The 11,777-nt window shown below is 40.7% G+C and overlaps 1 protein-coding gene across 2 annotated transcripts; it reads right to left on the bottom strand.

Annotated features, from left to right (window-relative positions):
- Positions 1 to 3,542: 3,542 nt before the first annotated feature.
- LOC118529161 (endogenous retrovirus group K member 13-1 Env polyprotein-like) lies at positions 3,543 to 10,944 on the bottom strand. 2 transcript variants are annotated; one of them, XM_036081923.2, is made up of 2 exons: positions 10,783 to 10,944; positions 3,543 to 5,961 (listed from the first exon to the last, which is right to left on the bottom strand). In XM_036081923.2, exons 1-2 carry the CDS (start codon positions 10,915 to 10,917, stop codon positions 3,940 to 3,942), a joined length of 2,157 nt encoding a protein of 718 aa, XP_035937816.2. In that variant the 5' UTR covers positions 10,918 to 10,944; the 3' UTR covers positions 3,543 to 3,939. The 2 variants fall into 2 exon arrangements, with proteins under 2 accessions (XP_035937816.2, XP_077914787.1); XM_078058661.1 differs by having other exon boundaries at positions 3,543 to 6,118; positions 10,783 to 10,920.
- Positions 10,945 to 11,777: the final 833 nt, after the last annotated feature.

The following is an 11,777-nucleotide window of genomic DNA, read 5'->3' as shown; positions in this document are numbered from 1 at the left end:
CACAGACAGAAATGGAGATAGTTGGCCTGGAGAGCTCACTGAAGAACAGACTGCGATCTCTCTGCTCTGAAGCAGAGGGGTGGAAACGGTCTCTTCTGCTCTGACTCTTGGAAGAGATGTGGAAAGCTGCCAGGGAAAGCCATGAGAGGAAAAAAGCCCCCCAAAACCGTTTTTCACTGAGTCCATTCCCCCCCCACAGGCAACTGGGTTGCCTGAGTAACAGCATGGCAGGCCCCTCCCCAAGAAGACAGGCTGGGAGAACAAAAGGCTGACAATCCTAAGGTCCCCACAAAACAGGTGCATCTTGCTTGGGTTGTGGTCAATAATTTGGACTCTGTACATTCCCTCAACCAACCCTTAACAGAATGACTAGGAGGAGGAACCCCAAAATAGGAACAACTCAGAGATTGTGACTTCTCCCACAGATTTACATATGGATACAGATAGGGCACCTGGGTGGCTCAGTTGGTTGGGCGACTGCCTTTGGCTCAGGTCATGATCCTGGAGACCTGGGATCGAGTCCCGCATCGGGCTCCCTGCTCGGCGAGGAGTCTGCTTCTCCCTCTGACCCTCCCCCCCTCTCATGCTCTCTCTCTCATTCTCTCTCAAATAAATAAATAAAATCTTTAAAAACAAAAACAAAAACAACAACAACAAAAAAAAAACAAATGGATACAGATATAACCAAGATGTCAGAAATGGACTTAAGGGTAACAGTTATGAAGACGATAGCTAGAAAGGAGAAATCAATTAATGGCAACATAGAGTCTCTGAGGGCAGAAATGAAAGCTCAACTGGCAAAACTTAAAAAAATGCTATCAATGAGATGCAATCTAATCTAGATATATATGATATAATATATATATCTAATATATCTAATCTAGGTATATATATATATATATATATATATATATATATATCTCAATATATACATATATATATATATATGAATATATATATATTCTTCAAGGCAGAAGAATGCATTAGTGACCTAGAAGACCAATTGGTAGAAAAGAAGGAAAAAGAGGAGGCCTGGGAAAAACAGCTTATAACCCATGAAAACAGAATTAGAGAAATAAGTGACGCCATGAAACGTTCCAGAGTCAGAATTATTGGGATCCCTGAGGGGTGGAGAGAGAGCGAGGACTAGAAGATATACTTGAGCAAATCGTAGCTAAGAACTTCCCTAATCTGGGGAATGAAACAAACATTCTTGTCCTAGAGGCAGAGAGGACCCCTCCCAAGATCAAGGAAAACAGACCAATGCCCTGGCATGTAATAGTAAAACTTGCAAATCTTAGAACCAAGGAAACCATCTTAAGGGCAGTTAGGGGGAAGAGATTCCTTACGTACAGAGGGAGGAACATCAGGATAACGTCAGACCTATCCCCAGAGACCTGGCAAGCCAGAAAGGCCTGGCAAGACATATTCAGGGTACTAAATGAGAAGAACATGCAGCCAAGAATACTTTATCCAGCAAGGCTGTCATTTAGAATGAATGGAGAAATGCAGAGCTTCCAAGACTGGCAGAAACTGAAAGAATATGTGACCACTAAGCCAGCCCTGCAAGAATTATTAAGGGGGTGCTATAAAAGGAGAAAGTCCCCAAGAGTGATATAGAACAGAAATTTACAGAGACAATCTATAGAAACAAGGACATCACAGGCAACATGATGACAATAAATTCATATCTTTCAATAATCACTCTCAATGTGAATGGCCTAAATGCTCCCATAAAATGGCACAGGGCTGCAGATTGGATAAAAAGACAGGACGCATCCATATGCTGTCTACAAGAGACTCATTTTGAACCTAAAGATACATCCAGACTGAAAGTGAAGGGATGGAGATCCATCTTCCATGCCAACAGACTTCAAAAGAAAGCTGGGGTAGCAATTCTTATATCAGACAAATTAGATTTTAAACTAAAGACTGTAGTTAGAGACACAGAAGGACACTATATCATTCTTAAAGGGTCTATCCAACAAGAAGATCTAACAATTATAAATATCTACATCCCCAACATGGGAGCAGCCATCTACATAAGCCAACTGTTAACCAAAATAAAGAGTCATATTGATAACAATACGTTAATTGTAGGAGACCTCAATACTCCACTCTCAGCAATAGACAGATCATCTAAGCAGGAAATCAACAAAGAAACAAGAGCTTTGAATGACACACTGGACCAGATGGACCTCATAGATATATACAGAACATTCCACCCTAAAACAACAGAATACTTATTCTTCTCGAGCACACATGGAACTTTCTCCAGAATAGACCACATACTGGTCTCAACCGATACCAAAAGATTGAGATTATTCCCTGCACATTCTCAGACCATAATGCTTTAAAGATGGACTCAATCACAAGAAAAAAATTGGAAGAAATTCAAATACTTGGAAGCTAAAGACCACTCTGCTCAAGAATGTTTGGGTCAACCAGGAAATCAAAGAACTTAAACAATTCATGGAAACCAATGAGAACGAAAACACACTGGACCAAAACCTATGGGATACTGCAAAGGCGGTCCTAAGGGGGAAATACATAGCCATCCAAGCCTCACTCAAAAAAAATAGAAACGTCCCGAATTCACCAACTAACTCTACACCTTAAAGAACTAGAGAAAAAGCAACAAACGATGCCTAAGCCACTCATTAGAAGAGAAATAATTAAGATTAGAGCAGAGATCAATGAATTAGAAACCAGAAACACAGTAGATCAGATCAACGAAACTAGAAGCTGGTTCTTTGAAAGAATTAATAAGATCGAAAAACCACTGGCCAGGCTTGTCCAAAAGAAAAGAGAAAGGACCCAAATTAATAAAATTATGAATGAAAGGGGAGAGATCACGACTAACACCAAGGAAATAGAAACAATTATTAGAAATTATTATCAACAACTATATGCCAATAAACTGAGCAATCTGGATGAAATGGAGGCCTTCCTGGAAACCTATAAACAGCCAAGACTGAAACAGGAAGAAATTGACAACCTGAATAGGCCAATAACCAGTAACGAGATTGACGCAGTGATCAAAAACCTCCCAAGAAACAAGAGCCCAGGGCCTGATGGATTCCCTGGGGAATTCTACCAAACATTCAAAGAAGAAATAATACCTATCCTCCTGAAGCTGTTTCAAACAGAAGGAAAGTTTCCAGACTCATTCTATGAGGCCAGCATTACCTTAATCCCCAAACCAGGCAAAGACCCCATCTAAAAGGAGAATTTCAGACCGATATCCCTGATGAATGTGGATTCCAAAATCCTAAACAAAATCCTAGCTGATAGGATCCAACAATACATTAAAAGGATCATTCCCCAGTGTCAACGTCTAGTGCGTTGGGGTCCCTGGGTAAGGGTCGCGAAATCACCGGGACACAGGGGATGCAGAGCAAAGGCAGCACTTGCAACTGCATACTGCCGTTTATTTCTTGACATCTTTTATGCTCTTTACAATCAAAATATATTGTTACTTATTAACAATGTAAGCATTAAGATATCCCGATACTTCTTTACGCAAGAGAGGACAAAATCAAATTCGGTTGCACCGGAATAATTACATATCTTAAGTAAATCTCATTCTCTGATCAGTTCTTATGCAAAGGTACCTTATGACCCATTCCCCGAAACTACATAAAATCAAACCCTATGCAGGAATGCTGAGATCAGACAACACCCCGCATATACATTTGAAGCAGGATGTTATCTGATCATCACATCCCCGCACACGAAGCCACTCTCCTCGGTGGGCGTCACAAGGAACAATGTGCCCAAGATTACTCAAAACATCATGAGCCATTTCTCAGCTGACCGGATGCCTGAGGCATAGGCACACAACAAGGCGAGGGAGACTTTTCCCCCTCTCAGGCCTGGGCGTTCCCGACCTTACCCTGCGTGCGCCACAGCACACAAACAATTCCGGCCACAGAGGGCTCACATGCCTATGTTGGCCTCAATTCCTTCTTTTTTCTTTTGTTTAGAAAGAAACGCCCACCAAAGGGTGGCAATAGACTTCCGGGAAGGTCGAACAAAACATACATACATGCACAGAAAACAGCATATAACAAAAATTAATGAAATTCCGATTCCTCCAGCGGTATGCCCTAAGCTCTGAATAATTCCCTTCGGGTCTAGTCCTTCAAATTGCTTCAAAAACGACTGAGCCAATGTAGCAGCATCCTCATTCTCAAAGGGTTTTCCAAATATCTCCTGAATATCAGTATGCAAATTATTAATCATATCTGTCACCGATGAATTGCCCTCTAAATATTTCTGGATAATACTCCAATCATGTTGAGATTCATTATATCTTAAATTAGTAATACAAAAGGATGTGGAATTCCAATCACAACGCAACCAAATTTGTCTTTCAATTGTTAAAACCTTCTTCCCTAACCAACTAACAGTTTGTCTAAGAACATCTATCTGCGTTTGCAAACGAGTATCAATCATAGTTTGGGAAAGCCAAAGATCCCGTGAATCACGGTGCCAATTTTCTACAAAATGTTTAGTTTGCAAAGATGTATGTAACGCAATTCCAGAAACAGTGGCTAATGTGGTTACCGTAATTAAACTTAGAATGACCGCTACAACAATACCAATCAATCGTTTAGTTCGTTTTAAAACTTTCCTGAAAAATTCCAATACCAGAGCATCCACTGGATTTTGAGCCCATAGACGTTCTAAATTTACCGGAAGCCAAATATGAGAGCGTTGTTGCAAAATCATAAGAGAATATCCTGGTTTAAATTCTATAGAACTATTAATACAAGAATACAATCGACATTTAATACAGCTAATTCCATCATTAAAACTAAAATTTCCTATCAAAATTAGATATGGTAAAGGTACACATGCGGTTACATTAATTTCTTTAAAAATGGTGAAATTATAAGCCGACGCAGTCTTTGCTGTGCCGGAAAAGGTTCCATTATAAAGTCTGACAGTCTTAAGCGCAGCTGCAACTTTCCATAAGTGTGTTTGAATATGATCTGGAAATTTTTGATGTGATATGCGAGGGTCTGCGATGCCGCCATCTCCCCAAGCCATCAATCGATGATTTACTACAGATTCATTCCATCGGTTCCGTGGGGGCATCCTATAAGACAAGGATAAATTACAGCGCAAGACATCCCACTCTGAACAATTTTGTAAAAATTGACCATATGGTCCCCACATAAGCAGATCCTTATAATATTTTGCAAACCTACCAACACATTCCTGCCATTTAAATGGCTTATAAGCCATTCCAATATAAGTAAAATCAGGACAAGCAGGGAACGAGGGAAATTCATCAAAGGTGACATTTCCCCAGGTCATATTAAGAGACCATGCTTCAAGCCTCTGTAATTGAGTGCGAGAGGAATTAACCATTGGTCCAGGTAAAATCCAATTCTGCCAATTCATATTTACACATGGCGAGGGACCCAAGCAAATATATGGACCATCCCCTCTATGCAGGAAATTAAAAAAGGTACCGTCATCCTGATTAAGATAAGTCAGATTCTTCCAAGGAGGCGAAAGTATCATCGGGGAGGTATAAATGGGAATATTTGCACTTCCCCAAGGTGCAGGTTCCATCATAGGTGGGTTAGGTATATAAGCCCAATAACTTACATTAGTCGCCTCAATAGGAGGGGATGACATAGTAAGCAAAGCGCACATGGCCAAGAACAAATGCTCAGGTGTACAAGGCTTCCTTGTTTGCTTCAAGATTTTCTGTCCCTCCCCAGCAAGCTTTTTAATATGCCCCCAAGTGGGTAAAGCAAGAGGCGGAGGCCGCCAATGATGACGCCTATCCAAATGTAAGTGAGCCATAGCTTGCAGGAGAGATTCATCAGCTTGTAACAACGATTCATGCACTCTCGGGGCCTTCATGCGTCGCCTGACAGCCGTCCGAATTAGTTCGTGACCGGATCCACCTTGCCGGGAGCCAGGAACAGGTTTGTCCATCTTCTGTGGAAACATAAGCATAACCTTTCCCTCTATAAAGCAACACTCCTGGCTGCCATTCTGCATCCGCAGCGGGCTTAAACCATATATGTTCATTCAAGGGAAGAGGAGCCGTCTCTCCCTCTATGAACTGTTTTTCTGCTCTCGAGAGAATATCTCCCTGCGGAAGATTCAAGAAATTCAATGTAAACAATACTTGTGACAAAATGGAACGTGCATTAGATTGAGTAAATGATAATATATGATCTGTTTTCCTCCTTTTTAATTTTTTAATTTGCAATTTTAAAGTATTGTGTGCACGCTCCACAATGGCCTGTCCTTGGGGATTATATTCAATGCCTGTTTTATGCATTATACCATATTGCAAACAGAAGGCTTGAAATTTTTTACTTTTATATGCTGGCCCATTATCTGTCTTGATACTGGAAGGTAAACCCATCACAGCAAACGTTTCTAATAAATGAGTAATAACATGTTGTGTAGTTTCACCCATTTGTGCTGTGGCCCATATAAATTGAGAATAAGTATCTATTACAACATGTACATAAGATAAGCGACCAAATTGTGCCACATGAGTAACATCCATTTGCCAAAGTTCGTTGGCATAAGTTCCTCGAGGATTAACCCCAGCTTTTACAGCACGTAAGTGTAAAGGTCTGCAAATAGGACACTGTTTTATAATTTGTTTTGCTTGACGATAAGGAATTTTATATTGAACATGTAATCTACCAGCATTGGTATGCAATAAATTATGTTCCTCGTCTGCAGATGCAAATGACACCAAAGCGTCTACTTGAGCATTGCCATAAGCCAAGGAACCAGGAAGATTAGTATGAGAGCGAATATGAGTTACATAAATACGAGTATTACGATTTCTTAACAAAGTTTGTAAGAGTAAAAATAAACTAAGTAGGTTGGACTTATTAGAACATACCACGGCAGTATATACATTTTTAACGACCCCAACAGCATATGCTGAATCAGCAAGAATATTCACAGCCGAGGGAAAATCTTTTAATACTTGGGCGATGGCAAATAATTCATTTTGTTGGACTGAATTAAAATCTGTATTTTGAACCCAATACCTTTTAGTTGTCCAATATGCACTTTTAGTTTTTGACCCATCTGTAAACACAGTGGGTGCATTAACCAAAGGTTGTTCACTAATTATATCCTGAATAATAAATTCTTGTTTATGAAAACAATCCCATAATTTTCCTTTAGGAAAATGGTAATTAATTTGTCCCACATACCCTGCAAGGGCAATCTGTAATTCCTCTATATTCCGTAACAAAAATGAAAATTGATCTTTAGAAAGAGGAATAATTATATCCATAATATCACATCCGGTCATAATTATAGCTCTATCTCGAGCCTGTTCTATCAAATATGCAATCTGAATACCATAAGGAGTGATATTTTTTGAAAAATGATGTCTAGTATAAATCCATTCAGCAGGCAACTCTTTTTGTCCAATAATAGCTGTGGGATATTGCCATGTATTTAAAATATACATTGTCAAGGGTAAAGAAGGATCAATGCGAGTAAGAAAAGCGGATTTAATTTTTTCTTCCACAAATTGTAATTCCTTTTCTGCTTCCGCAGTAAGCTGTCGGGGACTATGAATATCAGAATTTCCTTGTAATGTATCAAATAAATTATGTAATTGATAAGTAGGGATACCTAAAGATGGCCGTAACCAATTAATATCTCCTAATAATTTTTGAAAATCATTCAAAGTCTTCAAATTATCCCTTCGTATAGCTATTTTTTGTGGTCTAACAGTATTTCTTTCTATCACATATCCTAAATAATTTATAATACTTCCTTTTTGAATTTTTTCTGGAGCAATTACCAATCCAAAAGGAATAAAATACTCTGGCAATAATTTTAAGATTTCTTCTAACTCATTTTGATGGGGGCTAGCAAACAAAATATCATCCATATAATGAGCTATATACACCTGAGGCCACTTTTGACGCACGGGACGCAAGGCAGCGTCAACATAAAGTTGACACATCGTAGGGGAATTCATCATGCCTTGAGGCAAAACCTTCCATTGAAACCTTTGGTGAGGTCCCTGCCTATTTATAGAAGGAAGTGAAAAGGCAAAACGCTTCCTATCATCTTTATGTACAGGGATAGTGAAAAAACAATCCTGTAGATCAATTACCATTGTATGCCAATCCCTCGGCAAGGCAGCCGGTGAAGGTACCCCAGGCTGGAGAGCCCCCATGGGGAACATGGAGTTATTAACTCCACGTAAATCTGTAAGTAAACGCCATTTACCTGAAGTTTTCTTTATGACAAAAATTGGAGAGTTCCACGGAGAAGTGGAATGTTCAATATGTTGTTTTTGTAATTGCTCTCTTACCAATTGGTGTGCAGCAGCCAATTTTTCCTTAGTTAATGGCCATTGTTCAATCCACAAGGGATCTTCGGATTTCCATAATATTTTAATAGGTTCCATCTATAATCAAAATTCCAGGTGAGCTCCCCACTGTTCTAAAACATCACGGCCTAAAATATTTAAAGGAACATCTAAAATATATGGTTTTAACACGGCCAGTTGCCCATCCTGGGAGGTAAATGTTACAAATTGAGTGGCTAAGCCAATACTTCGGACAGGTGCCTTGCCAACTCCTTTTATCTGACAAGGAATCTCATTATAGGGGATATTTTCAGGCCAATCAACAGTTTTGATAATAGTGATATCTGACCCTGTATCCAACAAGACAGTAATATCTTTCGTATTCAATTTAACTGTCATCAAGGGCTGCATACGAGTTATTTGTGTAGCCCAAAAAACACATTTTTGATCCGTACTGCCAAACCCTCCATGCCTGACAGCGGTAGTCTGACCTATGGGGAGATAGGGTAATAACAATAACTGGGCAATTCGTTCTCCTGCTTCAAAGGACACATCAACTAGGGAAGACATAAGAACTTGAATTTCTCCTCTGTAATCAGCATCAATTATACCTAAGTGAACAGTCACTCCTTTTGATGTCAAACAAGAGCGACCTGTTAATAGAGCAAAAGTGCCAATTGGTAAGGGTCCATAAATTCCAGTAGGAATTTTCTGAGGTCTATCCCCTCCTTTTAAAGTAAATGGCCTTATGGCTGGTATGTCCACTGCGGCACTGTGTTGGGTAGCTGGGCTAAGGGAGAATATGGTTGGTTTCCCCTGTTCATTTGTCCTGGGCCCGGGGTAGGGCCCGAAATCGAGTTTCCCTGCGGCTTTTCTGCAAAACTTGTATTTAATTTAGTGCGACATTCTCGAGCCCAATGTTTTCCCTTCTTACATCGTGGACAAATTCCAGGTCCGCGCCCTTTGTCAGGTTTCTTTTCTTTACAGTTCCTTTTCAAATGCCCTAATTGACCGCAACCAAAACATTTCATGTTCTCGAGTTGCTTAGATTGCAAGGAATGCCAGGTAGTGGCCATTGTTTCAGCAAACAGCTGCATCTTTCTACTCTCTGATGTAACATCCTTACAGGCCTTCATGAAAGCATTAATATCTCCTGTATCTTTAATAGGCAATATAATTCTCTTACAATCCTCATTAGCATTTTCATATGCCAGCAGTTTTAACAGCTGCTGTCTAGCTTCTTCCCCTATGACAGTTCTCTCCAAGGTTAATTTTAATCGTGATAAGAACTCGACATAAGGCTCGTTAGTCTTTTGAATAACCTTAGTCCAAGATCCATAATGTTCTCCTTTTGGGTGAATACGATCCCAAGCTTCTAAACTAATTTCCCGTAATTGATCATGGATTTCTTCAGGGGTAATAACTTGAGCAGCAATATCAGAATATTGACCTATTCCCGCCAACATTTGATAAGTTATAGCCTGGACCCGAGGATTGTTACTTAAAGCGTTCTGACGAGCCTGATCCATACAGAGCTCGGAGAACCACATCTGCCATTGCAGATATTCAGGCTCCTTTAAGAGAGCTCTACAAAGGACTCTCCAATCTTCTGGAGCAAAATTATTATAATGTCGAGCTATACCTAGAAGTAGCTCTTTGACATAATGTGATTGCGGTCCATATAGAGTCACTGCCTTTTTCAAGCGACCAATATCATCTATTGAAATACCTTCATAATATGGTGCTTGTGCTACTCCCTGGACCGGGGGAGGCCTAATAACCGGAAAGGCAAAGATAGGTCTGTCATCCTCACTCTCATCGTCATTATCCTTTAACGCATCAAGCTCAGCTAAAGCAGCAGAAAGAAAAGGATTTTTGGGAGAAAAGGCTAGCGCGGGCGGCAAAGGCGGAGCGGAAGGCCTTTTCTTAGATTCCCCCGCCATGGTCATGACCCGAAAAACCTTCCATAAGTGCTCGGTCTCGGGATCCGACGTTACTTTCAGTTTCGATTCATCGCTATCGCACTCATTAGGTTCGCGAGGCAGTGCAAGCTTAAAGGCATCCTTTTCTATTGCCTTTTTCTCATTTGTATCAAGGGGAAGGTCCTGTATCGAAGGAGCCACTTCCTTCTGAAAATTCTCAACCGTGCGATCATCCTCCATTGCTCTTAACACTGTAAATATAATCGACCAGATGGACCAAAATCGTACAGGAATCTTTTCCCCCTGCCTCATGGCCTTTTCTACATTATGGCGGACCCGCCGCCAATTATCCACCTCCAGGGAGCCCTCCTCGGGAAACCAAGGATTCCAGTCTCGAACCACTTTCAAACACATCTCAGTATCAGTAGAAGCGACAGTAATGCCATAGACAGCAAGTGAATGCTTCAGCATTCGAACATAAGGAGTAGAGGTTTCTTGTCCCATGACCCTGTATTGTATTAAATTACTCACCCTTCCTGAACGTCCTTCAGGGTCCCTGTTCGGGCGCCAATTGTCAACGTCTAGTGCGTTGGGGTCCCTGGGTAAGGGTCGCGAAATCACCGGGACACAGGGGATGCAGAGCAAAGGCAGCACTTGCAACTGCATACTGCCGTTTATTTCTTGACATCTTTTATGCTCTTTACAATCAAAATATATTGTTACTTATTAACAATGTAAGCATTAAGATATCCCGATACTTCTTTACGCAAGAGAGGACAAAATCAAATTCGGTTGCACCGGAATAATTACATATCTTAAGTAAATCTCATTCTCTGATCAGTTCTTATGCAAAGGTACCTTATGACCCATTCCCCGAAACTACATAAAATCAAACCCTATGCAGGAATGCTGAGATCAGACAACACCCCGCATATACATTTGAAGCAGGATGTTATCTGATCATCACATCCCCGCACACGAAGCCACTCTCCTCGGTGGGCGTCACAAGGAACAATGTGCCCAAGATTACTCAAAACATCATGAGCCATTTCTCAGCTGACCGGATGCCTGAGGCATAGGCACACAACAAGGCGAGGGAGACTTTTCCCCCTCTCAGGCCTGGGCGTTCCCGACCTTACCCTGCGTGCGCCACAGCACACAAACAATTCCGGCCACAGAGGGCTCACATGCCTATGTTGGCCTCACCCCAGGACCATATGGGATTTTTTCCTGGGATGCAAGGGTGGTTCAACATTCAAATATCAATCAGTGTGATAGAACACATTAATAAGAGGAGAGAGAAGAACCATATGGTCCTCTCAATTGATGCAGAAAAAGCATTTGACAAAATACAGCATCCTTTCCTGATTAAAACTCTTCAGACTATAGGGTTAGAGGGAACATTCCTCAAGTTCATAAAATCCATCTATGAAAAACCCACAGCAAATATCATCTTTCATGGGGAAAACCTGAGATCCTTTCCCTTAAGATCAGGAACACGACAAAGATGCCCACTCTCACCACTA

This window comes from Halichoerus grypus, chromosome 11, assembly GCF_964656455.1.
Source record: "Halichoerus grypus chromosome 11, mHalGry1.hap1.1, whole genome shotgun sequence".
NCBI lineage: Eukaryota > Metazoa > Chordata > Mammalia > Carnivora > Phocidae > Halichoerus > Halichoerus grypus.
Note: the sequence above shows the minus strand (reverse complement) of the source record. Positions and strands in the feature narration are given on the sequence as shown.

Bases quoted from the DNA above. Each gene is read 5' to 3' on its own strand.
- LOC118529161 (XM_036081923.2), bottom strand. From the start codon at position 10,917: ATGCAGTTGCAAGTGCTGCCTTTGCTCTGCATCCCCTGTGTCCCGGTG. The intron at 5,962-10,782 runs GTGAGTAATTTA...ATGTTTCCACAG, and splicing joins CTGAAGGACGTTCAGGAAGG to AAGATGGACAAACCTGTTCC.